This window comes from Zosterops lateralis, assembly GCF_965231275.1.
Source record: "Zosterops lateralis genome assembly, chromosome: 14".
NCBI classification, from domain to species: Eukaryota; Metazoa; Chordata; class Aves; order Passeriformes; family Zosteropidae; genus Zosterops; species Zosterops lateralis.
Window position 1 is genome coordinate 7,657,053 of NC_139774.1, and position 26,127 is coordinate 7,683,179.

General features: G+C 45.5%; 1 protein-coding gene across 2 annotated transcripts; it reads right to left on the reverse strand.

Moving 5' to 3' along the window:
* Positions 1-2,210: 2,210 nt before the first annotated feature.
* On the reverse strand, positions 2,211-25,065 carry SLC22A4 (solute carrier family 22 member 4). 2 transcript variants are annotated; one of them, XM_083871862.1, is made up of 10 exons: positions 24,641-25,065; positions 18,787-18,890; positions 16,995-17,149; positions 13,268-13,391; positions 11,223-11,349; positions 9,189-9,289; positions 7,996-8,210; positions 7,142-7,324; positions 4,616-4,751; positions 2,211-3,430 (listed from the first exon to the last, which is right to left on the reverse strand). In XM_083871862.1, exons 1-10 carry the CDS (start codon positions 25,031-25,033, stop codon positions 3,355-3,357), a joined length of 1,614 nt encoding a protein of 537 aa, XP_083727988.1. In that variant the 5' UTR covers positions 25,034-25,065; the 3' UTR covers positions 2,211-3,354. The 2 variants fall into 2 exon arrangements, with proteins under 2 accessions (XP_083727988.1, XP_083727987.1); XM_083871861.1 differs by having other exon boundaries at positions 13,268-13,439.
* Between the last annotated feature and the right edge of the window lie 1,062 nt (positions 25,066-26,127).

Sequence of the window (26,127 nt, forward strand, 5' to 3'; positions counted from 1 at the left end):
CCAGTCTTTGCTCAAACACCTGCAGGGACAGTGACTCCGCCACCTCCCAGGGCAGCCCTTCCCACCGAACGGGAATTGTCCTGCCTGCAGCTCCCAGGCCACACTCGTGAACCTGCCCGGGATTCTTCCATAAAACCCTGTTGGGGCCAGTACCATGTGTGAGCCAGGAGTCCTCGTGGATTGTTCTGTTCTCAAAGCAGGGCAGGTGCTGCAAGTCCAGGAGTTAAAGGGTTCCTCATTTCACTCTGCAGCACCTTCCCACAGCTGCCATTGTCACTTCAGCAGGCTCAGCTAAAGCTGTAAAAAAGCTTTCCGGACCCTGTCGCTGTTTTCTCAGGCAATGTGTACTGCAAGCTTGACAAATAGTAAATTTAATAAATAATATTTTAATCTTAGGCCCCAAATCCCAGCTCAGTACCTGCTGGCACTGGTAGGAAGTTCACAGAGTCCTATAGATGTCAGTTCAAAGGCTGAATTGTATCACGATAGAAATTTGGTCTTACTCTTCATAAGGCTAATTCACATTTTCAAGTGGCTTTTTATGGCTGATATTTTTTCCCACCTCTAACTGATTTTAAAACATAATGTACTTTTTATAACATTTTTTAACATTTGTATTTAAAATGATCTTTTATCCCAGGCTGGAATCACACAGCTGTGAAAAATCTCAAAGGTAGAAAATGAATGACATAATAAGAGTTAAATCACAAAATCATCCTTGAGCCTGGGCAGGCTCAGCTTCCAGGGATTTGTACCTGAAAGGCAGAAAAACTATACCATACCATCATAATCTTCCCAAGTGGAAGAACTTAAGTGGCAAAAGAGTTTACTTCAGGATTTTTTTTCATGCCTGATCCTCACTAAATAATTTATTTATTTATTTATTTATTTATTTAAAATTCTTGGCACCAAGTGTTTAAACAGCATCTTCAAACAGAATCCACACAGGAAGCAAGTTGAAACAATAGTGCACGTTTTTATTACAATGAAGACAGAGGGCAATGACTGACAATTACTACAGCTTCATATAAGCATTAGCAGATCCAGTAATTCAGCTGAGGATTTGAGGTTGCACAGAGACCCCAGTAACAGAAGTTACAGATGAGACACAGTGTGATGACCCTTGCATCAGTGAGAACAATCCAGCTGGGCTTCCCTCATTACCACTACACTCAGACTCCATAAGACCTTATAACACCATCACATACTTTTAAGAAGTACTTCCACTCCTCTGAAAGATTACTAAATCTGCTGCAAAAAATATTAAAATGGGACACTAGCTTGAGATCAATGGTTTAAGTAAGAAAAATGAGACTGGTTAAAAATGGTATTTTAAAAAACACTGTACTTTTTCTTATTTAAAAAAGGAAAAACAGGTTTTAAGATACTAAAAAGTTCAAGAGTACAAAAATATTTACCTTTTAGAAATACCCAAGCCTACAATCACATAAAATAAGACTCAAAATAACAATCTTCATAAAAATATGGCCACCTATATTTAACTCAATTTAACTTAATCTATCCTATGCTGATAAAAAGGCTCTCTTGAGAAATTTAGTTACATCTAAACAGTACTTCTTTGGATTAACTCTGTAAAAGTAAAAGCAAGATTAAATACTGCTGTTATTAGAGAAATTGATTGAGAAGGGATGAGAAGATCAGGAGTCACAGAACACTGGTTCCCTCATGCCATGTTACATTTATGGCAAAAGCATAACTGCAGGAAATTAAAAATAGTATTTCCACTCCCCAAAGCAGCCTGAGTTAATTGCACAAGTTCCTTGCATTTGTGATAAAGCTTAATGTTTGTGCTTGAACGTCAGGGAGAGCCTCATTCTTGTGCCAAGAGCCAGCACAAGACAAGTTACCCTGAACTCATACATTAGAGATGAGACACTGTGCTTTTGTTGGCCCTTATAGAAGGTGAATCAGGGCTAATTGTTATTTATAGAAGATAAAAATCAGTCTCCCAGGTCTAATAGACTTTAGGTGACCAAGAAATGCACACACAGCCAATAAATACAAAAATAAGAGGAATTACACTCTTCAAACAATGTAGTGTTCATAAAACAGTAGTAGCACAACTCTGAGCTCTACAATTGTCTTCACCCAATCTAGTTTTTCTGAACTTAAAAAAATACCAAAAAAACCCCCATACATAATCTGTAGGATTTGAAAAACAAAACACTGGTTTTGTTGCTGTTCGGGGCTTGTTTTTTTTTTTTTGTTTTTTTTTTTAAACCCCTGTGGTCCCAAATTAGTCCTTTTGAATTTTTAATAGCTGAAGGTGAACATATCCAGTACAGAAAACCAGATTTTTTTGAGTATCAAATCACCTTTAAGTTTGTAAATTCTACAAAGGTTTTGTGAAAGCTTTTGAAACTGCAGTGAGTGTCCTCTGAAGGTGCAGAACAAAGTGGTATATATTCAAAGGAGAAATTAAATACTTTGGGAAAAAGAAAAAACAACACCCCAAGAGATCTAAAAAAACTGCTTATGCCCATACACCATGAAAAACCTGAAAGCTATAATTGCATGGCATGATAGGACAGGATCACGGACTTGCTACAGCTCACTTTTGAAAGTGGGTGTGACCCACCAAAAGTTAGCAAATTATAGTCCTTACTCAGTGCTCAAGATTTCCCCCCTTCCCCAAAGACACTGAAGATTCACAAAGCCGAGAGTTTTGGGTGGGCTCAGGCTTTATGAAAAAGCAGCAGCTTCTACAGGAACAGGGGGATCCCAGGCTCTGGGAAAAGCAAGAGACATCTAAAGCCACTCTGATGTTATGCTTAAAACCCACGTCCTTACAGGGAAGTCTGTATCTGCTCTGCTACAAATGAATTCTGACTCCACTTAGTCCATGGGCTTTGGTCACAGATTTCAAAGGAGGCCAGGATCTTTCTTTCAGGTTTTGAAAGGCAGACACCCAGCTTCCCTTCCTCCAGTCAACACACAAAGTGAGAAAAAACACCAGCATTATGCTTGCTATGTTTTATCCCTTTCAGCAGCTTTTATCAAGTACCTGACTGCCTGGAGTCATTGCTGTATTATTTCTAAGGCTCACTTCCAGCTTATTCCTTGACTTGTGCTTAGCACAGACAGGCCCTCATTTCTCAGTGGGGACTGTGTCTGCTGACAAACCCCAGGAAACAGGACACTGAATTACAGACTAATAGTCCTACAGGAGTAGACAGCATCTGGTCAGTACATTATGTAATTAGGGGACAGCAGCACAGGGCATAAAAACTATGGTGCAGTAGCTGTTGAGTTTTGTTCATTTTCCTCTGGCAGAAAATGGACTTTGAGATGATTTTGTTCTTCTTTCAGCCTGTCTGAGAGGTGTGTCTTTCTTCAAAAACGTGTTATCAGAACTTTAGGACTCTCCTTCGAACTCCTAATGCTTGTGGTTGGTTCCCCATTTCTGAAACTGAAAGCAAGTAAAAGACTGAGAACATTTTCCAGTGTGTCATCAGACATTTCCCTCTCCTATAAGCACCACTCCAATGTTACACTGCTAATACAAACATTAGATGAAATATAAATGTTCTGTATAGTGTGCCTTGCTGGATGGCAGCAGCAGTGCAGCAAATAATGCTTGGAACTCGAATGTGATTCAGCAACTGTAATTGAGTTACTTCAGGTTGTTGATTCAAGAAGCCTCTGAGGGGAATCTGGTTTGACTCTAGGATTTCTATCTACAGTTTGTCAACTGCAAGGCTGAAAAGCCACAGATGAGATAAGTAAGAAGTCCTTAACTGTGATAAAGAGCAACATGTTCTTTCTCAAGGAACCTGACCTAGAAATTTTTCTCATTTTGAAATCATCATGACAGCTCCTTATATTGACCAGGAATCAGATACAGGGAATTCTAGCTTTTTCAAGCTACTATTGCTTACAGGGGCAAATTTTGTTCCAGTAGCAGTTCTCTCTGAGCTGAATGATTACAGAGGTTATGAGGTAAGAGCAGGCTATGCAGCTGCTCTTTGGTTAATTCAGTTTCCTTTTGCTGCTTTATGAATTTTTCTCACACTGTAGTGGATGTGCATAGATTTGAGCAGAAATATTTGCTCAGGGTACCCTAAATACCAATGTTGGTGGGACAAGAGAGCTGTCATTGCTTACTAATAAATCATATAAACCAGAGGAAAAGCTGTCCTGGCCTTTCTCTGGCTGCCCAGAAAGAGGCTAGAATGTTGAAATCCTGCATTTAATTTAGAATAGTACCTAAAGAAATTACACTGGAAAAATGAAGGGTCTCATAGTGCATATAATCCTACCAAATAAATAGTTTAAAGGAACAGTTTAAATAAAGAGTTAAGAAGTCTAAATTATATAATGGTATGGAAAGTGTCTGGAGATCTGAAACAACAGCCTCAAGGTGCTATGAAGGTCAGCCTTGCTTTGCCAGCACACACCAGCTCTCAGGTTCAGACATTCTGAAGAAATTGTACGGTGTCATTGTTGAATTAACAACCCGAAAGAAAACAATCTGAAGGGCACTTTGAAAGCTTTGAAGTTTTTCAGAGGGCCTGAAGAAACATGTTTCCTGATTGTGAAAAGGGACTGTGTTCTGAGTTCTTGTGAAGCATGGGATGAATGAAAACTGCCTTACCATTTCACTTTCATCATCTGCTCAAAGCTCTCGGGCAGTGGATTGCCGTAGCTCTCTGGGAGAAACAGGGTAATGATCCCAATCAGCACAGTCAGGCTTCCCATCAGGATATATGGCAGGAATCTGTCATAGGCACCTGGCAGAACACAGAACATTCCAGCAGTACTTAATGTCCACAACTGACAAATCCACATGTAAATTTTATATTCCAGACACTGATGTAATACCAAATTATTTTGGAATAATTAGCTGAAAGATTCATCAATATCAAAGGTGACTCCAAAGCTGAATTACATCTATTACCTGCCAGCAGTTGAAGGACTTTTTCAATTTTAAAGCTTCAACATGTGCTCTTGGATGGCCACATCTACCATAATTTCATGCCAACCCCACGTTTGCATCGTAACTAAAAGTTTGGTAGTTTTGTTTGTTTGTTTGAGTTTTGAAGATTGTTCAGTTGGTTGTTTGGGTTTTGCTTGTTTGTTTGGGTTTTAAAAAATATTTTCAACTGAGATAATCAACATCTTTGCAAGGCAATAGCTCTGCTGGAGCCTTCAGTACCACACTGTCATCAAAAACCAAATCCTCAGTTAAATAATACAACATGAGAGAATAAAATTGCTTGTAAGCAATGAAGCACCCATCACTGCCTGAGATCCTGTATCCTGCTGGGCTGATGCAAAAGAAGGGAACAGACCAAGTCAGCTGAACAGGTCAGTTCATTAATGGGGAAATGCTTTAATGCCTTCCTTGCTGCAAAGAGAGACAACATCAGACTTCCAAAAACACACAGTCTACTCAGAAAATTATTTTGGACCTAAAGGCAGCAGCCTCTGCCAGCAGCCTCAAGATGGCACACAACTGTTTAGGCAGGATGCAAGATCCTCAAGTCACAACAGCACAGCAATGAAAAGGTCTTTCAGAAAAGGGATTAGGAGTTAAAGTACTGAAGATAGAGAAAGTACCAAACTGGACTTGACAGGTTTATTATATAGCTGGGATAGAGCAATATGCTTTATAATTTATGGAATAAACTCAGATTAAAGAGAGGACCGCTGGGTATATCTCACAGAGCTGAAGTTTGTGATCTGATCTCTGTGTTTTTGAACTGGATGAACTGCAGGGTCCTAATTTAGGTGTAGCAAATAGCAGCAGCTGACAAGTTTCTCCTAAAACCTCTTAGAGTTTAAGAAACTATTTTGATGTCTGAAACAAGGTTTTTTAAAGACTGAGCCCAGGGATACCTGGGAGAAAAAAACCCACAAAAAATCAGTAAAAATATTATTTTGTCTAGATTTCTCTCTTAGCGCTGCAATGGAGACTGAAGACCTTGAGGAGAGTCACAATCCTGCTGACCCTTTTACTTTACATTTGCACACTACAAGTATGAAACTAAGACAAGTTATTTTCATCATTTTTGGTACAGTGTGTTCCAGTTACGCTGGAATGCAGAGGTGAGTCAGCATTGATTAGTTACAGGTAGTCATCTCCTCTCCACTTTCCTGGCATGGAGAATCAGCACTAACCCCTCAGCAGTATACCAGCAATGTTTTGTCAGAGCCAGCAAAGTCATGCTCATGTTGTATCAAAGATCTCAGCAGGAAGCAACACTCATTAGGGGCAGAGAGACTTGACATGGGTCCAGTGATGGCAGAAGGAAATAAATCATGTGTGAATGAAAGAAAGAGGAGATTGAGCACCCCAGACTGAACAGTAGCTATTCACAGATACTTTCACCCTTAGTCCCCTAACCTCTGTCACTTTTTCCTGTCTGTAGCATGAGGAACATTTTTATGTATTAAACAAAAAAAACCAAACCAAACCAAAAAATATTTGTCAGTTAATACATATACAGCACTCAGAATGTGATGGCATTTAGTGTCAAAAAAAGCCTATGAGGAAATCAATAATTCTGCTTACAGAAATATTGAGCAATAAGAAAAAGCAAAATGAACGAATGCGGAGGTGACTGGCTTAGAAATTAAAAAAAAAAAAAAAATCCCTTCACTTAAACATACTTTCATGCTACTTAACCTGTGTGTCTTCCATGTATTACTTTAGAGGGCACAAATCCTGGGAATGTTTGGATTCCCACCTAGTTTATCTCCTGATAGACCCATCTCAAGATGCGCAAGGACAGTACCATGCAATGAATTTCCTACTGCTACATTTCCTTACTGGCCAGACCACTTCTTGTCACACTGTCCTGGGAAAACTGAGATGTGATTGTCATTTCAGCCACTTTGCTTGCATAGTTTATAAACATCATCATTGTACTGGACCAGCTCTAACCCACTTCAGTGATAGATGAATGGTCCGTAAAGGAATGAAGTGCCTGATCCTTCTGTGAAGCCCAGGGAGCTCCACCTTATTTCTACCACGTGTGACAGTGAAATCACACCCAAGCTGAGAGAAGGAACTGAAGAGACCACAAGTGAAGAAACTTAAAGCTGAGCTTGCATTGCAGAAGCTCAGACATCTTCTCTAGGCAGTTTGTGGTGTAAGGCATGAAAAATGCTATCTCACCCAGGTACACAAAGTAAGGAGCAATGATGCTGCCCAGCCTGGAGGCCGTGGAAGTGGCTCCGACTGCCATGTTCCGCACTTGTGTGGGGTACAGCTCCACATTGTAGACATAAAGCATTGAAAACGCAGCTGTGATGCCAAACTTCCCAAGCATCACCAGTCCAACAGAGAGGACATAAAGTTCTGGAGGAGAAAAAATAAAATCAAGGTGAATAAATGACACCCTGTGCTTATTGCCTGTATTACTTCTACATCCAAAAGACTGTATTGCTGTGTTTTTCCAAAAGGTCATGAGTTTGGCACTTTAGGGTTTTTTTAATACAAAGTATTAATCCCATCCCTAGATTACTCCAAACAAAGCATAACGTAGATGCTCAGGTTATTTTATATTTTTACGATTTTGGTTGTCTTCAAACAAAACAGCATTCTTGAAATGCAACAAAACTCTGAATTACACAGAAATAAACGATAAGCTTGAACCCACCCCCTTTTCACAAAATCCTGTGGAGATTTGCACAGAGTGAAATGTGCATGTCGGTTTTTGTAGCCTGGAAGCACAAGCAGCTAAATCACAGTACACTTTTGGCTTTCATTTTAGAAGCTGGTTCCCCCTGAACTATATAAAGCTCAGTAATTTGACACAATAAATGAGAGTTGAGTGTGACTCAGCATATACAAATGCAAAAAAAAAAAACCAAACAAACCTAAGGCTGCAAGGGACCAGCATAAACTTGACCTCAAATTCTAAATTTGATCCTGGTTTCCAGTAATTTTGCAGAACTATTACACAGTAACGTAACATATTTTGAATGTTTCATATACTTAAGTATATGAATACTTATTTAATTTTGTACCTGCAGGAACAAGCTGAATGAAAAGGACAACACTTCCCCCTAAAAAGAAGGTGCCAGATAAGGAGTAGCGCCGTGGGAGGGAGCGGAGGAGAAGCCAGGCAATGACATAAGCTGGGACTTCAATAACAGCTGAGAGGAAACAGTTGACGTAGGCATTTCCATGCCAGTCTGGAGTGCTGAGGGACAGGCCAAAGTAACCAACTGATGTGAAAAACCTGAGGAAAACAATAAAACCAAATTATTCCAGAAACAGCAGTCTCTGAATGCCTCCAGTGTTGCCTCAGATGTTGTTACAAAAATAGGATATCGCAAAGCACCACCACAGGCACTGTGGCTTAAAAAAGTCTCAGTGGCAACCCCCTCTTTCTAATTCTGTCATCCCATTCAGTGATCATATCCACAGCAGCTTGAAGACACATCAGATTTCTCTGTCCTTCCTGCATACACTACACTAAGTTAAAAGCTTTGTGGAAGTTGTTCACAAAGATTTTTCACCACAATGGACTCAACGACACAATGAAACACTTGCAAGCTTCCCAAGACAACTACATTCCTACTTGCAGCTAGTGTCAGGATCTCCCACCCTCACCAGTTCTGTTTTATCTTACTTAATCTTCAGAGAGAGCTGGATGTTCAGATTTCAAATCTCAAGAGTGCCTTACCAAATGTACTAGCCAGTTCCTTTCTGCTGGAAGGAATATGGATAGAAAAGAGTTCTGGTTTGTCTATGTGGCATTATTGGATCCTCATTCTTGTGGCTGCCCAGGCAGGGACTAGGATCTCACTGAGATGGGTACAGTACAGAAACAGAACAAAAATGCTGGCCATGGGTCTGGCTCTTGTTATGCTACTGAGTTGCTGCCTTTGCTTCAAGAAGAACATTTTTTATTCAAATAGAGATTACAAAGATGGGGAGCATTAAAAAAAAAAAAAAAAAAAAAAAAAAGGCAACATACTTCAAAATACTCAGGTTGTTACATATAGTTTTCTAACTATTTTACATCTGAGTCAAGGCTACTGTCTCCATATTCGTGTGTATCAATGCAGTGTGGGTGTGAGGACACTGAGGGCCATGTACCAGCCAATGACCACTGGAGCTGGGCTCCGAGGCTCAGACTTATTATCTAAACCTGTGGCCTCAAATCAGAAAGTGTTCTATTGCCTGGGTACTTTAGGAATACACATTTCCTTACCACAAAAGTAATGACATAATAGTAATAGTTGCAATGTTTCGGGTTCGAAATAGGTCCAGAAGGATAGCCTTCTGCTGCTGCTGAGGCTTCGAATCCTGCATCTGAAGGAAAAAGGAAAACAAAACCAAAAAAATTCCCACACACCTAATAACAACCTCTGCTACCCACAGTCTGGGCAGTTACAAAGTTATGACTATCAGGGGATAACTGGTCAGCCCATGGGCCACTTCTGCACCAGGGAGCACAGTCCTCAGGTGGAGCTTGTCTCTGCACCCAGCTGGACTCATGGATGAGTTTCCATTGCACCACGATGACTAATTAGAAAGGAGTATCAGCTGACCAGACAGATGAGTTAACGTTTCCTTAAGGATCTCCCACAGTACTTCCAGAAGTAACCTCAGTACCAGAGGCATTTTTGTCCATTCTGTGCACTGTCCATTCTCTTTAACCTTCATAAGAGATGTGAAATGAACGTAGGAAATCACCCAGTTTTGCTGCCTGCCAGCACCCTGACAGGGAGAGGAAGAGATGAGAAAGGCTGATGAGGTGGCCAGGGCACATCATAGGAGCATCCATCACTGCAGATTGGAGGGTTTAGTTTGAGGCTTGAAGCAGGAATCTTCTGGGTGGCATTAGGGTGCCTTTCTGCCTGCACACTTTGCCCTTTTTAGGGCAAAGCCAGAACTTGTGGCCAGGCTTCTCCCAGGCCCACAGAACAATCCACCCTGCTTCTCCCTACAGGACTATCCAGGAGATACCCTTTCCTAGGAATAGATGGTTTCCAAAGAGCGTTTTTCTATTAATATTTGAAAAATACATCCAACATAAGACTCAGCATGTAGACATCATCCGTAGGCTTTTTTGGACAGACACTTTGGCACACAAAATTTCCATGAAGAGATGAGTATCTCCTTGTTTTAAAAAAAAAAAAAAAAAAAAAAAAACCAACCAGGAATAATAAAAGGCTGCAATCCAAAAAAGTAATCCCCAGTTTGAAAGACATCTGAGGCCTGGCTGTGAAGTAAGGGAAGTGCTTTTCCATGCTTGGTATAGAATGAGCTTCCCATAATTGGAACATGCACTTCAATTTACACTAAAACTTCCACTTGGGAAAGAGATTTTCAGCCAAAATACAAGTGTGACAGTCAAGTGACGGATCCTGCCCAGGAGAGGGGTAACTCACATCATCTTTGTCCAGCAGACACTGCAGAGGAGCACACAGTGCTTTGCCTTCTGCTCAATCAGAAGAGACAAAATACAAGTGGCAGTATAAGGCAGTAGAGGAAGATTTGACCTACAGACACATGGTCATTGCTGATGAAAGGCTGGAAGAGTCTTTGCACAAGAAAAATGTGCCTCTTTGTGAGGAACTCCATGAAGCAGAGCCAGCAGTGGGGGAGATGATCACAGGAACCACTGTGGCTGTGCTGCCAGGTTTGCTGGGCTGCCAGGTTTGCACTAAATTTTAGTCTTTTAACCAACAGATATGAAATAGAGAAAAAACACAATTCTGAAGAAGAGCTTGATATTCTTCACTGTCTTCACTCACATCAGAGTTTTCAAGTCCCCTTGTAGCACTTGGGTGCTTTGGCTGGTTTGTAGAATCCTTAGAGTCCCTCAGGCCCCACACAGCCCCAGCTCATGTGGGTGCTTATTGAGGGCCCCCACACAGCCCCCTGCAAAGGGCTGTTGCTAAACTGCAAACCGCTAATAATGCACGAAACTGAAATGGGCACAAACACATTTTCCTTGGCTCTTTGCAGTGCTCAAAGGATGAAGAAATCTGGGTCACCCTTGGTTTGAAAACCACAATAAACCACTGCTGAGGAAAAGAATTTTATTGTGAAAAACAAACAAATAAATCCTCCCTCTGGGTTCTCACTTTGATCTCACTAACCCAGCACTTACCGCAGTCACTGCCAGCCCAAGAGCTGCTGGCACAAACCAGTTCTTTGCTGGCATTTCCCAACAAGTCAACCAGCCAAATGGGATAGTGCCAGTGAAATAAAGTATGGATGGATGTATGGAACATACCTCTGCAGTATCGAAAAGCACAGCTGGGGCTGGAATGCCATTTATTTTTGCAGCCTTTCGGATAATAGCTTCTGCCTCCTTATATCTTCCCTGGGAGATCAGCCACCGAGGAGACTCAGGAATAATCCTGTAATAAGTTTCAGAATAAATGACTCAATGTTTTACCAAAATAGCAAGTTATAAATAACACATTTATTGTGCCTGTAAGTTACATTCAGATCTCACAGACTGCTTACAGCAGGAGACAGCCAGCACAGAAGCATGTGGGCAATGTAACTCAAATATATGGGACCTATTCTCATGCTTAAGTAGATGCTTTGTCCTCAGTGGTGTTTTTTTAAGGAGCAATTGATGTCCACCAGATGTCACCAGAGAGACAGAAAGGATGGGGGTAGCTTAGCCAGCGTGAATCAAAAATACTCTTAGGAAACTGCACACAATGTGGAAATGCTTTAAATATGTACAGTGTGTATTTAAAGGTTCTGTGTCATAGGAATCTTATATACAAACCTCACCATGTTACCACAGCTCTGAGGCAGATTCTCCCAGGCAGAGTGCAGGGGCAGTGTTCCCTTGCAGAGTTGATGACATTTTCTAATCAATTACAGGCACATGTTGAATGAATTAGCACCAAACAAAGGACAGAAAACTTTAACTTTCCTTAACTAAATCCTTTGGTATTAACAGATCCTATCTTGCTCCCTTTGGCCAGCAGCACTTTTTCCTCTCCTTAGAAAAAAGCAGGTCAGACACCCCTTTTCTGATGAACTCTAAATACTGACTTGAAGCCAGGTCAATAATTACAAACATCAGATGATTTAGATCTGTTCATTAATCACTGGTGGGACTTTCTGTAAGATGAGCTGCCTCCACTGCTCTTCTTACTGGGAAAGCTGAGGCTCTTGGGACTGCAGAGATAATGCAGTGAACCTTCTGGAGAATTTGGAAGGGAAATTAGTAAAAGAGCAAGAATGGTACAGAGCAGAGGGATGTGCAAGTCACATGGCCTGTGGAAGCAGTGGGTCCACATGCCAAAATGCCAGCTAACACCACCATGCCTTGGCAGAGCTTTGCCAGTGCACCTTGATCACCATCTACCATAGGCCCTAGACAAAGTGCTGCCAGAGGAAGTTTTTGGCAATTTTAAGTGTAAGTTTTTAAAAGGCCTGGAATTCCCATCCCATAGATTTCAAAGCAGGACTCTGAAGCCATGCCTTGGGGACAAATTTCCTGTGCCTCACAGTGCCTGTTTTATAGCAGACATCTGAGAGGCTCCCACCCAAAACCAGCCTCCCCAGAGAACAGCTGCTTGGTGCAGAAGAAAATGCTGCTGTGATGAAGGAATTTGAAACACTTCAAGTGAAATAAGCAAACTGACCCTTAAACAGAATCAGACTATCTATAAAACCCAGTGACAGCACAGGCAGAACTAAAAAACATTTTAAAGGTTTGGTTTGAAGACTGAGGTTAAAAAAAACCCCAACTAACCAACAAATCACTAGCAGATACTTCTAACGAGACTGGGACATGCAGGAGGTCTTTTAGATTATAGAAGAGTGTGTCTAAATCACTTAACTGTTATAAAGACACTAATTGCTCACTTTCAGATATAACAGATATAACAGACAGCAAAAAAAGAAAGGAGTTCCCTGAATAATATGCAAGTACTTTTCCGGTTGTGAATTATCCTTATTTTAAGAGTGTGAGTGGTACCTTGCTTTTCCTTTCCTACTTTGAAACACCTGTCCCTTCAGAAAAGACCAGATGCCCAGGGCAGCAACCAAATAGGGCTATCTGCCCTCCTTCACTGCTTCTGTCCAGCTAAAAAGAGCAGAGCTTAAAGTACACAGCACCAACAAGGCTCTCTAGGGAGTCACTTGACTTAAAATTTTCAAGAAAAACCCAAGCAAAAATAAGGTAAAGCCTTCTCACACGGTGAATAGCAGAGTGCCCCTCCTCCCTGAACCTCTGCCATAACCCAGCACCCAGCACAAAGAGCATCGGGCAGGAGGGGGGGGTGGGAAGTGGCCTGGGCATGGACTCACCACCAGAGCGGGATGCAGAACAGCCCCGGGACAGTGAGCGCCAGCAGCAGCATCCGCCAGTCTCTGATGAAGTAAGCAAACAGTGGCAGCAACATGTAGCCAATTGCAAAAAATATGCAAACTCCTAATGTAGAGAATAGAATACGAACTGATTTGCCAAGAATTTCTGTGCCTGTTTAAAACAAGGGAGGTTGGATTAGCATTTTAACTCTTTTGTTTTTAAGCATGACTAAATACTTTATTGCATTTACAAACAAAATAATAAGCTAAACAATCTTAGAAAAGAGCAGCACAGGCCTGTACAGAAAAGCTGCTGGGAGTATTGGGAACCTTCTGATAAAGAAGCTACTTCTGTTTGCTTTGATTAATGCATTGGCAGACACAGATAAGGACAGGCATGGGGGATGGCAGGCAGACTTCCAGGAGCCTTCCCCACATGCTGACCTAGGACACATCCTGCTCCCCCACTTAACCCATCCAGATTTAAGATGCAGGTCACTGCTGGGCACTTTGGAAGAGCAGAGGTCTGAGCACAGCAGACTGACATGGAATGGAAAGATGTGAATTTACAGTGAGGTGAGGTGGAAACAAATTTCCCACCTATTTTGTGGAATGGAAGAAAGGTTGGAATGTTGGATCAGCACAGCACAGGCTGAAGGACAGAACCAGGGAAGATGCCTCTAGTAATGTTACTGTTCCAGTAGCCAGGCAGGAATCAGGGAAAGCATCCTACAGCCATTGCACCATGCAGCAACCTAATATTGAGTAATAGAAACTGAGACAGTTCTAAACCTTCAACAGCACCTAAATTCTTTTACAATAAAACACCCAGTCCTTGCTTAATAGAATCCAGTGAATCCCTCAGGTCCACCTCACTTCTCCTTCAGCTCTCAGCCCCTGGTCTACAGAGCTCTGCTTCACATTAGGAGCACTAGAAGGGCCATAACTCCACAGTTTGATCTGGACTCAATTTAAATCCAAATGACATTCAGTGACTGTGACAGGAGGGTCACGAAGTATGGAGAGTGTACTGGGGTTGTGTGTCATGGCAAGAACTGCAATATTTATTATTGCAGAGAAGATGGAAAAAAATACCCAAGACAGGAAAACCCTCTTATTTGATAGTTACATGAATTCTCATTTCAGAAACCTGGAGTAAGTGAATAAAGTCACAGTAAAAACACTGAAAATAAGAATTTGCTGGGCTAAAATGAGTGTGTGGGGATAAATTATACTATCTTCCTCTTGACTTGCTCTTGTTTAGAGAGACTTTCTTGGGAGAGGTCTGATACTTGAAATATTGGTTTAAGCCTGTTAAATGTTACATTATAATTTGTGTCAATTCAAAACCAGTATGACATCTGTCCTGTTGTTCCTCTTCCCTCATTCTCCTAACCATGGTGTAACAGTTCTTGGACAATACCAACATGCCTTCACAAATCTCTGTAGTGTTTTACAGGCACAGAACCTGAACACAACAGTTTTGAGCAGAGAGAACAACTGAGACCTAAAGCTAAGAGACAAATTTCACAGCATGTGGTTGAAAAAAACCCTAACATTGACTACAGAAGTTCACCAACAGCTCAGGGGGGAACTATTTCCATGAAGGTGGGCAACAGTGCAAAGGGCAGCATGAGCCTGGGTGCCTAAGGATGCTGAAACAAGGTCTGAGGTACACATGGAGAGGCAACAGAGGTTTGGATGTTGAAAGTTTGAATAACAAGAGAAACCTGCACTGAACTTGGAAAAAAACCCCACTGCACTTGGGGATAGAGGGTGCCAGGGCTGCAGTAGGGTAAAGGGGGCCTTTACAGGTGCTGGTGTCACTGCTCCCCTCCCAAGCACAGGTCAGCCCTGCCTGCTCTTGGATCAAACAAGGGGAGCACCTCCAGCACATCCTGTAATCAGGATGGGCTTTCTTAGGGAGTTACTTTTCTTTTTATGGGTATATTCTCCTATTCAGTACCTCTGTCATGTGCAGCTTCCTGGAAGCTCCTGGGTTTGCCCTGCCACAGGCAGAAGTCACAGTACTTATGGGGACATGCTGGCTATGGAGTAGGACAGGAAGGACCACCCTGTGGAAGTAGCTCCCTCCTCACCCACGATGGTCAGCTGATGACTCACTTAAATGAGGAAGCTAAGGTCTAAGTTAGTTTAGACTAATCCTGCCCTCAGAACCAGCCTTAAGGCTGCTGGGGGATGGCCAGCACTGCTGGCAAGTGCCCCTGCAATCTGCCTCTGCTCCCTGGAAGCCATTGCTGTTGTGACCACTCTACAGAGGAGAGGATGGCAGAAGAGACAACAATGGGGCAAGGGCCAGCAAACAACAGCTAACCAACTAAACAAGCCTAATGATACCAGGGGAGACTCAGTCCCTTCTCTCAACAGTAGGACCATTTGCCCAGTGGGGTCTTCCTGGCCCTTCCTTCCAGCTTTGCTTCTGATGAGCACTGAGACAGCATCCCGATCCACATCCAGCTGTGCCCCACATTCCCAGGGAGCTGGGAGGTAAATTCCTGCCTGGTCAGAACCTGCACCTCTGTGCTACACAACCCATGTATTTCCACAAGATTTTCAGCTTTACCCAGTGCTGTACCTCCCAGCCTTCCCATGGCAGGCATTTGCTCCTGCTCCATCAGCTCTACACAAGAATTAAACTACCAGGACACTGGAAGCAATGGCAATGGTGACAGCAATGGCAGGAACAGTTACAATGGTGATGGCAACAAGGGATCTCCCTGCTGACAGCCTGACCTTAACCCTTCCTGTGCCACAGGCAGCAGTGACTCATGGCTGCTTGGGGACACAATGCTGTATCCTCTTCATAGCGTTGACTTCATATTATGCTCTTCTGAACTATTTTTTCCCCATTAAACCTCATAGGGTAGGAAAGACCAGCATTAACTAGTAATGTACAATTTTAATCTAGCTCACATTATGATATACAAATTGTAATGTTGACACCAGGAGTTTAAAAATGTCCATAAATATATATTTATACACCCCTTAAAGACAGTGCTTGCAAATTTCAGTTTCCTCCCTGAGACCTGCATCACTCATCCCCATAATCTGCCCTGCAATTGCCTTTTTTGAAACCCCAGTGTCCAGTGGGACCCTCTGTGGGGTCCCCTTCCCCATGGGGTCCCTTGTTCCCTGCAGGGTCCCCAGGCAGCAACTGTAGCCATGCAGCTGCTGGGTCTTTCTTCCTACACTCCCCATGAAAAAGAAAGCAAACCTTAGCTTCCAAAACTTCAGACTTTATCACTGATCTCAACACTGAGAGCAATGACTTTATGGCTAATGGGGCTCTGGCACCCACCCAGCTCCTCTGCTTTGGTCCCCCTGACACTCACTATGCCTGGAAATTGCGCCAGGGCTTTGCACTCAGGTATGCACTGACCTCTCTGCAGAGGGAGGCAGGGACCAACCCAAATGCCTTCTCTATCTCAGACCTGCTGCTGCTGTTAAACCCTGAATGCTGCCTTGAATGTCTTCTGCAAAGAGGAATGAAATGGATGTTTATTTAGACTCTTCCTGCTCTCTTATTTTTCTCTAAAGAAAATATGGGCTTGAAGAATCGTGGAGCAAAAAAAACCCATACTGGCATAAAGTAGTAATTTTACCAGTGAAGATTTACCACTGTCTAATTAAACAATGCAGGTTTAGAGGGGGGGAAAAATAACAGTACATTAAGCAAACATTTAATCTAATGCAAAGATATTCATACCCAAAATGAAGGCCACCACATAGTTAGAGATCTGTCCCATCCCCACAATGAGAAAGAGCACTGTGAACATCTCCCAGTTGGTGGAAAAGATCTGCAAGAAGCTGAAGCCAGTCTGCACAGCCATTGTCAAAAAAAGGATATTCTTCCTGCCAAACCTTTGGGAAAGAAAAAGATTATTACTGAAACAGCATGTATTTATAGTGGGGGGTTATGTAAGAGGGCACAAGGGAGAACAAACATCCAATCTCAAGTGATGTATCTTAGCACAACCTGAAGTTCTGTTCATCTTAAAGAATTTTATTATTTTCATATGCACTATAAAGTATTAAAATTTCCAAGACCCGCAAGACAAACAGAGAAGAAAAGCTATAAGCAGAAACTTCAGAGAGCCACCAGACAGAGATAAAGGAGACTAGGCAACAGTACAATAGGAAGACACATGCAGACTGCATCTCTGAAAGTTAGGAAATGATGGCTTTTAGGCTACTGGCATCTATACTTTGCAACACCGTGATGCTTTGAGTGTGCTAAATAGCTCTGTCAACTGGTTTCAGTCTGAGTTGCCAGACACACTGCACCCTTTCTTGCATTTGTTTCTCTGCATTAGGATTTTGTGGCATGTTGTCCTGGAGAGGCAGGACAAGCTCACATACAGGTTTTCATACCCGTGGGCACAGATGCTGCACAGGCTGCCTTGCCTGCTGTCTGCAGAAACCCTTCACTTGGGAAAGGCTTCTGTAGCAGTCATGGGGAAATTGTTTAGGTACAGACTCAGATCATAACCCTTTACTGACAAAACCCCTAAATAATTCAAGGAATCTCATGTGGGAAGGCATGAGCCAGGCTCATGTGGCTGTGCTGCCACCAGGGCACACACACTTCCTCAAATGCTCCCACTGGGCAAATGGCACCACCGGGATTTAGTGATTATCTCATCTCCCTTTCAAACAGTAACACCAACTGACTTCTGCACTGGGCAGGAGTCAGGCGATTAAATTCAGATCACATGGAATTTACTGCTGGAGGCTTTGGGATTAAGACTCACAGTGAGTTTTGAAACCCCTCTGCTAAGCACCCAGAGGAACTCTGCTACCTTATGTCATCCTCATTCCCAGACAGCAGTCAAAGCAGGGTCAGTGATCTCACCATATGAGTAGGGACACAGGGCTGAGGGCTGTATGGAGGGAGGAGCAGAGATTTGCAGAGGGAACATATATTCTGCATTCAACACTTGTAAGACAAAAACCTCAATACTGCTGAGACAATTATCAAATGCCTGTAATGATTTTTTTTTTTTACATTTATATCTACTCAGTGAGATGCTGTGACAATTGCTATCATTTTCAGGTTATCTTTTTTCCTTCTTCTAATATGTCCTTACTCTATTTCCACCAAACCATCTCTCCAATGCAGAGATTCCATTGAAAGGGCAAGTTTCTATCTTGCAGCTCTGACAAGGGATTATCAGTTAATATGCAACAAAACCCAGCATCTTTTAAACTGCTAAGAAGGTTGGATGAAAAAAAAACAAATGGGAAGTGGGTTATGAATGGAAACCCACTGCATCAATCTGCAAAGCAGTCACACAAGTTCCTTGTGGAGATCAGTCCCTAGGCTCTGAAGTGCCCAAGAGAGAGAACTCCTTCACCTGAGGTAGACCAGGATGGAATTTTTGAAGAAGCCAGGCCAGTTACCTAATTTTGATCAGAACTCAAGAGTACTGGACATTTCACTCTTTTTGTCTGTTAAAAACAAATGCCCCAGGTCTGCCCTGCTCTGCCCACAGCATTACCTGTCTGAGAGCTGCCCCGAGATGAAGGAGCCGATGAGGACCCCCACAAAGAAGAGGGAGGTGGTCAGTGGGGCTTTCCAGTCGTCCTCACACACCAGGTTCCACTGCAAGAGAAAGGCCTGAATTTAGACACACCCCCAGTGCTGCACAGAGCCTCATCCAGCACAGTGGCTGCTGGTTGGAGACACACACATTTCCATGGAATTCTGTTTCCCCATATCCACATTTTTACCCATCACTGGCACTGTTTTCTTGGTCAAGGTCACTACTGGAACACCCTGCTTAAAGCACAGGAAAAAGAAGGGAAAGTGGTTGCCTCCCCAGCAACTCCATGAGGTCAAAACACTAGCAGCTGACACATCCCCCGTGCTTCTGAAGGGAATGAGCAGCCAACAATGCCAAACCTGATGGGAGCCCATGTGTGCAGCTCAGGGGCTGCCCTGGGCGTGTTTCCAGTACAATCCTCCCATCATGTACCCACAAGATCCCCGGACCTGGCTTTCCATGGTCCAAGATGCTTCCACCAGTGCAATGGAGAAGGGTAAAGAACCATCCTAGCTAAGGACAGCTTCCAGTCCACCTCTGTCAGCACAAAACCTGCTGCATCTCTGTAACTTCTGGGGCTGATAAAACATATGCAAGATACACAGAATGAAATCTCCTTTCTTGCACTGATGTGTTACCAAATTCTGTCTGTTCCACCCCACAACCTGCATCACTGACTTGCCAGCCATCACTCATAGCCTCATGACTGCAGCTGGCTGGGGCTGCAGACTTAGGACAGGAGCCAGGATGGAAACTTCCACCTAAAACTACTCATAACCTCAGACAAGTTAAAAAAAAAAAAATGGCATCATGAGCCTCTGTCCACTGAAGTTACAGCTGAGCATGTCTCTGCCAAGGCTTGCTCCTTTCCTGGTGACTAATCTCCTAGCTAAGGCATGCCTGCCAGGAGTATTTAGGGAGAGGCTTCAAACATGTCACTCTCAGATCAGATAATTCTACCACAATGGTAAGCTAGTTAGATCACAGATTAAAGTAGGGCATAATTTTAATAATTAGCCATGTTATCAGAGAGCGGGGCCATCGCCCGCACCAACAGTCACCCTCTGCTTGGAGAATGGATGGGCCAAGCACAGGCAAAGGCTTGGTGATGGAGCAGAAACCTGCCAGCAGAGCTGCTCAAGCTCCTCACTCACCTGCAGTCAACAAGGAGCAACTCTTGTCTTACAGAGACACCCAGGTGGTGTCTGATGGCACCACAAGCCCTGCCAAAAGCAAACCGACAGTGGATTGGTGGATGAACTTCATTGCTGCTGCAGAACAGGCAGGCAAACCCCAAAACAAGGGGGAAATTGGTGTGGTTTGATGCGGTTTGCTTTGGACTGTAATTTAGGAAAGAGATGCAATTAATGCCTATTTTCAGACAGAAGTTCACTGCCAGCAGAGGGGAGTCAAGTACCTCTGCCCTTTGCCCAGCCTGCAAAGTAACACCAGCTACATGACAAAAAAAGAAGTTGAGGTTAAAAACACAGCCCATGCCTCTTCCTGAGGAACACACACACAGAGGAACAAGGAGACTTGTGGACTAAAATGTGCCTCCAAGACTTAAATCTGATTAAGAACAAAAATAACCCTATGGCAGAATTTTCTGTAAGGTATTTTCCTGTCCCTGCTGGGAAGGGAGAGGTGGTGAAGTGTGGGCTCATCTGGGCACACACCTGCACTTATCTGCACTGTGTTTTGAGAAGGTGGAAGTTAGCATGTGGGTCAGTGGGACTCTGGTACGTTCAAGGATGCTAGTTGTGAAAAACAGATGCAGGGATCTGCTTCACCTGTGAAAGAAAACACATTTCTGTAAAGAGGATTGGTAGAAATCAAGTCCAATATTTAAAACAAAGCAAAATTCATCTACAAAAGACTTGGCATTCAAAGGACACTGCAGAAGTCTTTCACCACATCCTGCTGCACCTTTCTTTCTCAACTAAGGGAAAGATGATGACTAACAATGTAGCAGAATTTGCAGCTCATAAAAACTGTTAATTATCTGGGTACTGAGCACCTTGGTCTGTGGCCACCAGCACAGCACCTGCTCCCAGACCTTCAGACTTGAGTTGCTCAAGGTTAAGGATCAGTGTTTTCAAAATGTGTCCATCGTGCCAAAGGCACTTTGGTTGTAAAATAAACCCAGCTAAATAGTAACTTGCACATGAAACTGCATTACCTCCTTGGTGCTAAATGCCTCCTATCAAGGTGTTTGCTCCCCCTTTTCCCATGACATACTGCACACACAGCAAAAATTCACTGTACAGGGTCAAGTCTTTCAGAACTGGGGGATGTGTAAACAGCAACTCACTCTGACTGAGGCTCATGCCATGGCACTGCACAATGATTAACAACATATCAACATGGTAAGGTTTCTCTAGTGCTGCAGTGTATAGGGAAAAGTGAAATGTAGCTTGTTTGACCCCTTCCTCAGAGGCTGCATCCATCACAGACAGCACTAAGGACACCATGGATACAGGAGCTACAGCTCAGCCACAGCTGAACTGCCTACAGCTGGAACTTCCAGACTGTCTCTACTGGGCTAATTACACATTAACCAGAAAATAAGTAATTCTGTAATGTCCCTGGCAAAGCAAACTGGGGAGCAAAGTTCATGTAAGATTCCAAGCAAGGCCTCTGAATGCAGGAGCTGCTCAAGAACACTGTTATTAAATCACTTTATTCCCCTCAGATCCCTACAACCCTTTCTGACAAGCTCCCAGCTACCGGAAGAGCCCATTCTGCTAAGTGCTGCTGGTAGGAACACTATAGATGGATGAGCTTTCTGAAAAACTGAAATTGGAAAAGGTGCCCTGACTCCCCAAAGTGCCCCCCTGGCAATCAGAAATCACTAATTAATATCCTGAGTACAACCCATTCACATCAGAGGAGAAAACACTTGTGGAGCCTTGTGTAAATGGGTGGGGCTGCAAACCAGGGAAAATTTGAGCTTGTTTCCAAGAGTAAAGCTGAAGATGAATAACTCAAGAAGTGTTAATTATTCACAGATGGCCCCATCCTGTTTCCTGGGAACCAGGTCCAGCAATGACACCAGCTCTGCTCGGTGCCCAAGTGACAAGCACAAGCACCTCCATGCCTGTGCACAGGGTGGGCTTCCAGGGTTGGGCAGGGCTGCTCTCCACTGATGGAAAAGGCCACAACAGAATAGAAAAAACCTTCAGATGCCTTCAAACCACAGCAATTCCTATCCAGTCTCTTGCCTCTGCCAGTCCCAAAAGCTTCTGGTTTCTGCCTTCGCTTCACTTCACTGGGACAGGGACCGAGCAGGATGACACAGGTGACAGACCAGTAGCCCCAGTAGAGCCTCTGGCATTCACTCTGCTCTTTGCAGGGGCCTCAAAGTGGTGTCTGGGGTACATGCCATGCCCCAGAGTGGAGAGCAGCTCAGTGTGTCCCCAGGGAGCAGTGCTGGGTGGCAGCCTGGCTTAAAGTAACTAACTGGATTGTAATGCCTACTCCTAAGAGCAAAATCAGTGCTTGTCCTTGAGCCTCTAATTCATGTTTGATCTGAGCATCATTTTCTGGAAGTAAAAGAAAAGTAGATTAAGTTCCAGAAAAGAATACCAAAGTAATACACCCCAGGAGCCTGCCAATAGGAAAAGGAAACCCTGCAGCCCTTTCATCTCAGCAAAGGGATCACTCTTGATCCCCACAATGACTCACATTTCCACGTGCTCACTATTACACTTACAGTCCCTTTCTTACATCATCCTGGTCCAAAGATCAGCTGTGGACACCATCACTTTCCCCCATCATCTCCTTTTTAAGACCATGAAAACGACTCAGTCTGGGATTTTCCATTGCCAGTGTTTAACACGTCCTCACAGACATGTAACACAGGTGCTGAGATGGTATGTCCCACTTCCCTTCAAGCAGCACTAATAACAGGATTTAATGCAACTGAACGAATCAAATTAAGTCTCCAGCGCTTAATCCTGTACGATCAAGTTCTGTTCTTCAGTTGAGTTCTTGAACTGAAGCTGTTTCTTCACTCAGCTCTTCTGATGGCATGTCCTGGCTTGTCTTTCCTAATACAGAGAAAAATGTTGGGTACAAAAATAAGCATCTCAAATTTGTCTAAACTGCCTCTTTCCAGCATTTAATCAATGCCTGTTTTCCTTGTTTTGAAACCAAATTCTGCATTTTTTCCAAATGTCCATGACAATTTTGAAACAAAACAAGTATCCTTCTTTTCCATCTGGCTTACAGATGGGAACCTGGCACTTGGTTTCCATCTCTGAATGTGCTATTGCCTCTCTGGCATGCCCCAGGCCCCGTGGCAAACCCCACTGCTATGTCCTTCTGAATCCTGCACAGAATGCTCTTGTTTGGCATCTGCCAACATAAATTATTTACTGTTCATTAAGAAGAATCACATTTCTCTTCCTTGTGCTTCATTTACTGGCTCTCCCAGAGCAAGCACTGACTCCCAAATGGAGATTACAAGTTCACAGACACACCAGGATAAACTGACCTCCCTCTGACAGTGAGAGTGGCACCAGGCCCCTGCCATGCAGCCATGCCAGCCTGTGGGTTATGTGGGCAGCAGTCAGGCTGCTGCTTCAGTTCACCCAAAACCAGGAGCAGGTCAAGCTTCCCATGAAGCCCTGCCTTGATCTGATACTGTAAGGGATCTCCAGTGACTGAGTAAGAGTGCCAGCACAAGTGTCACATGTGCCAGTAAGTTCCCTCCGAGCAGGTGACAGGAGGCTGAGGTCTCCTGCCCACATCCTGCCTGCCTGGCACGTGGCTGAGCCTGTGTCTGCACACCCTTAGCACAGACCCTCCTCCTCAGGGCACAGATCTTCTCCTCATCATCAGAGCCTTGCCTGGCTGTGCCATCCCTCCATGTTTTTTTGGTGGCAGATGTTGGTGCTGAGTCCCAGGGGCTGCGCGGAGGGCTCCACACCCATTCCCTCTCACGCATCCCGAGGGGAGCCCTCAGGGCACGAGGAGGGTGGTCCTTGGCTACCTGGGGCACGCTGGGCTGAAGGACCCTGGAGCCTGCCAGTAACCATTGCCCGGCCTGAGGGTGAGCCTGCTATTCCCTGAAACCCCTTACACAACGAAGAACAGCAGCAGAACTCCTGCAGCTTCAGAGGAATCATCATCTTCCTTCTCTAACGGAGCTCCGCACTCCATGGCAGCGTTACAGAGCAGCACGTCCCTGGCACCGCACCGCGCACAGCCACAGGACCCGAACCAGCGCTTCCATGAGCCGGCACCGCTGAGGCTCCCGCATGACACTGGGCACAGATGATGCCACCGCAGAGCCTTACAAACCGACCGACCTGCAGCCGGGTCGGGTCCTCACAGGAGTGACCACGGCACCTGCCTCCCCAGCGCTGACGGCCACAGGCATTGCAGGGCGAGGGGCCAGCGAGGCCCACTCTGCCCCAGCCCCAGACAGGCTGGGTGTGTTTACCTGAACGCGCCCGCGCCTCCATTCAACGCCGCACTGAGGATGAGCAATTCCATCACATAGAAAATTTACCGGAATGGTCAGCGTGTGGCAGGAGGAAACTACCGGGCTCCAGCCTCTGCCTCCCCCTCCACACAAACCTGTCTCGGAGTAAAACAAGCTGGAAAACACAGCTGGAATGAGGAGGGCGCGCAGCTCCTTCGTCAGCCTTTACCTCTCGCATCCCTCTCGCTGCTCGCAGCACCGTGCCCCAGGGATCCCTTCCCACAGGGGCTTCACCCGATGGTTCCCGCTCCCTGTCCGCCCTCCCCAGACAGAATGACAGGCCCTGTGGCCGCGGGTAGGGCTGTCACCGGGGCCGCGCACCTCAGTGATGATGGTGGAGTGATAGACATCGCGGCTGTACTCCCAGCCGTCCAGGCACGGCTCCTGCTCCAGCGTCTCCAGCTCCACGTCGGAGCCGGGTCGCAGCCCCAGCGCCGAGAAGTTGGCGAGCGCGGCCAGGCGGTAGCGGCGGCAGCGGCTCGGCTCCTCCCGCCCGCCCCGCAGCTCCAGCGGGATGCTGGCGTTGCGCCACTCCTCGCTCAGGTTGGCCCCGCGGGGCACGGCGCACCGGTGCTCGGGCGTGCCGGCCAGGAACACGACCGACATCCCGTTGAAGCCGTTGGGGATGATGCTGGCGCTGAGCAGGAAGAAGACGAGGCGCTGGAAGCGGCCCCATTCGCCCAGGAAGGCGGTGGCCGCGTCGTAGTCGCGCATGGCGAGCGCGGAGCCCGCCGTGTCCCGCGGACCGGGCGCTCCGCAAGGCGCTGCGGGCGGCTCCGCCCCGGCCCGGCCCGGCCCCCGCGGGGCGGTTCGTGCTGGCACGGCGGGCCCGGGCGGAGGGGACCGCGGGGACAGTGCCAGCCCCGGGCCGTGCCAGCCCCGCCTCCCCTCGGCATCCCTGGAGCCCTCCCCGGGCACCGCTCCTGCTCCGCCGCCGGCTCCGAGCTTTCCTTAGGAGGCGTGTCCCGGTTTTTTCCATCTATCAGCCGCAGCCGGAGCGGGCCGGGCGGTGCCGGTGCCGGTACCGGCAGGGCGGGACCGGGCGGCTGCGGGATCAGCGCCCGGGGAGCGCGGCGTTGGCTCGGCCGCCCCCAGCCTTCTCCGAGCCCTGAATCCCTCCTCCCTCCGGGGCCCAAACCAGGCTGTCTGTCCCCTGTATTGCTGCTGCAGGATGGAGGCACAGCGCGGTACCATCCCCGCGGGAGCGGAGCACCGCCGGGCATCAGTTCATGGACAGGGAGCGGGAACAGCGAGCGCTCAGCTGGGGCTGCCCCCGCCGCGGGGCTCCCTCCCCGGGCATCCCACGAAAGGCAGCGACGTCAGTAGTGGGAGCCCTCCTACACACTGGCACAGAGGAAAACAAGGACCAGACAGAGCTTTAGGAATCAAACATTGTCACAGCCCCTGAAATCCCGTCCCTAATGCAGCCCAGTCCTTTTCCCCAGCAGTGTTTACTCTCGGCAAAGACAAGGTCAGCAGTGTCTGCTCAAGGAGCCTGTAGCAGCTCTGGCCTTCAGAGAGGAGCTTTTTATATTCCCATCTCCTATCCATTTTCTATTCTTGCTCTTCACATGACTCTAGCTTTGCCTGCAGTCGGATAGCTGTCAAAGCCATTCCAGAAATCGGAACAACGCTGTCACCTTCTGAAATAACTCAGGGAACACTCAGAAACCCGGCGGTGTCTAAAACAAGCTCGGCGCTTGCCCTGCTCGGTCAGCACGGCTCCCTGAAGGTGTGAGCAGGGTGCCCGTGCCGGGCTGTGCCCAGATGAGGATGCCCATGCCGGGGATGGGCGAGGACACGCTGGG

What these genes read in the sequence shown, in the direction of transcription:
- SLC22A4 (XM_083871861.1), bottom strand. Translation starts at nt 25,033, where the DNA reads ATGCGCGACTACGACGCGGCCACCGCCTTCCTGGGCGAATGGGGCCGC. An exon ending in ACTCCACCATCATCACTGAG is followed by an intron (nt 18,891 to 24,640) that starts GTGCGCGGCCCC and finishes TTTCTCTTGCAG; the next exon opens with TGGAACCTGGTGTGTGAGGA. An exon ending in TCCTTACTTTGTGTACCTGG is followed by an intron (nt 4,752 to 7,141) that starts GTGAGATAGCAT and finishes GTGTTCTGCCAG; the next exon opens with GTGCCTATGACAGATTCCTG.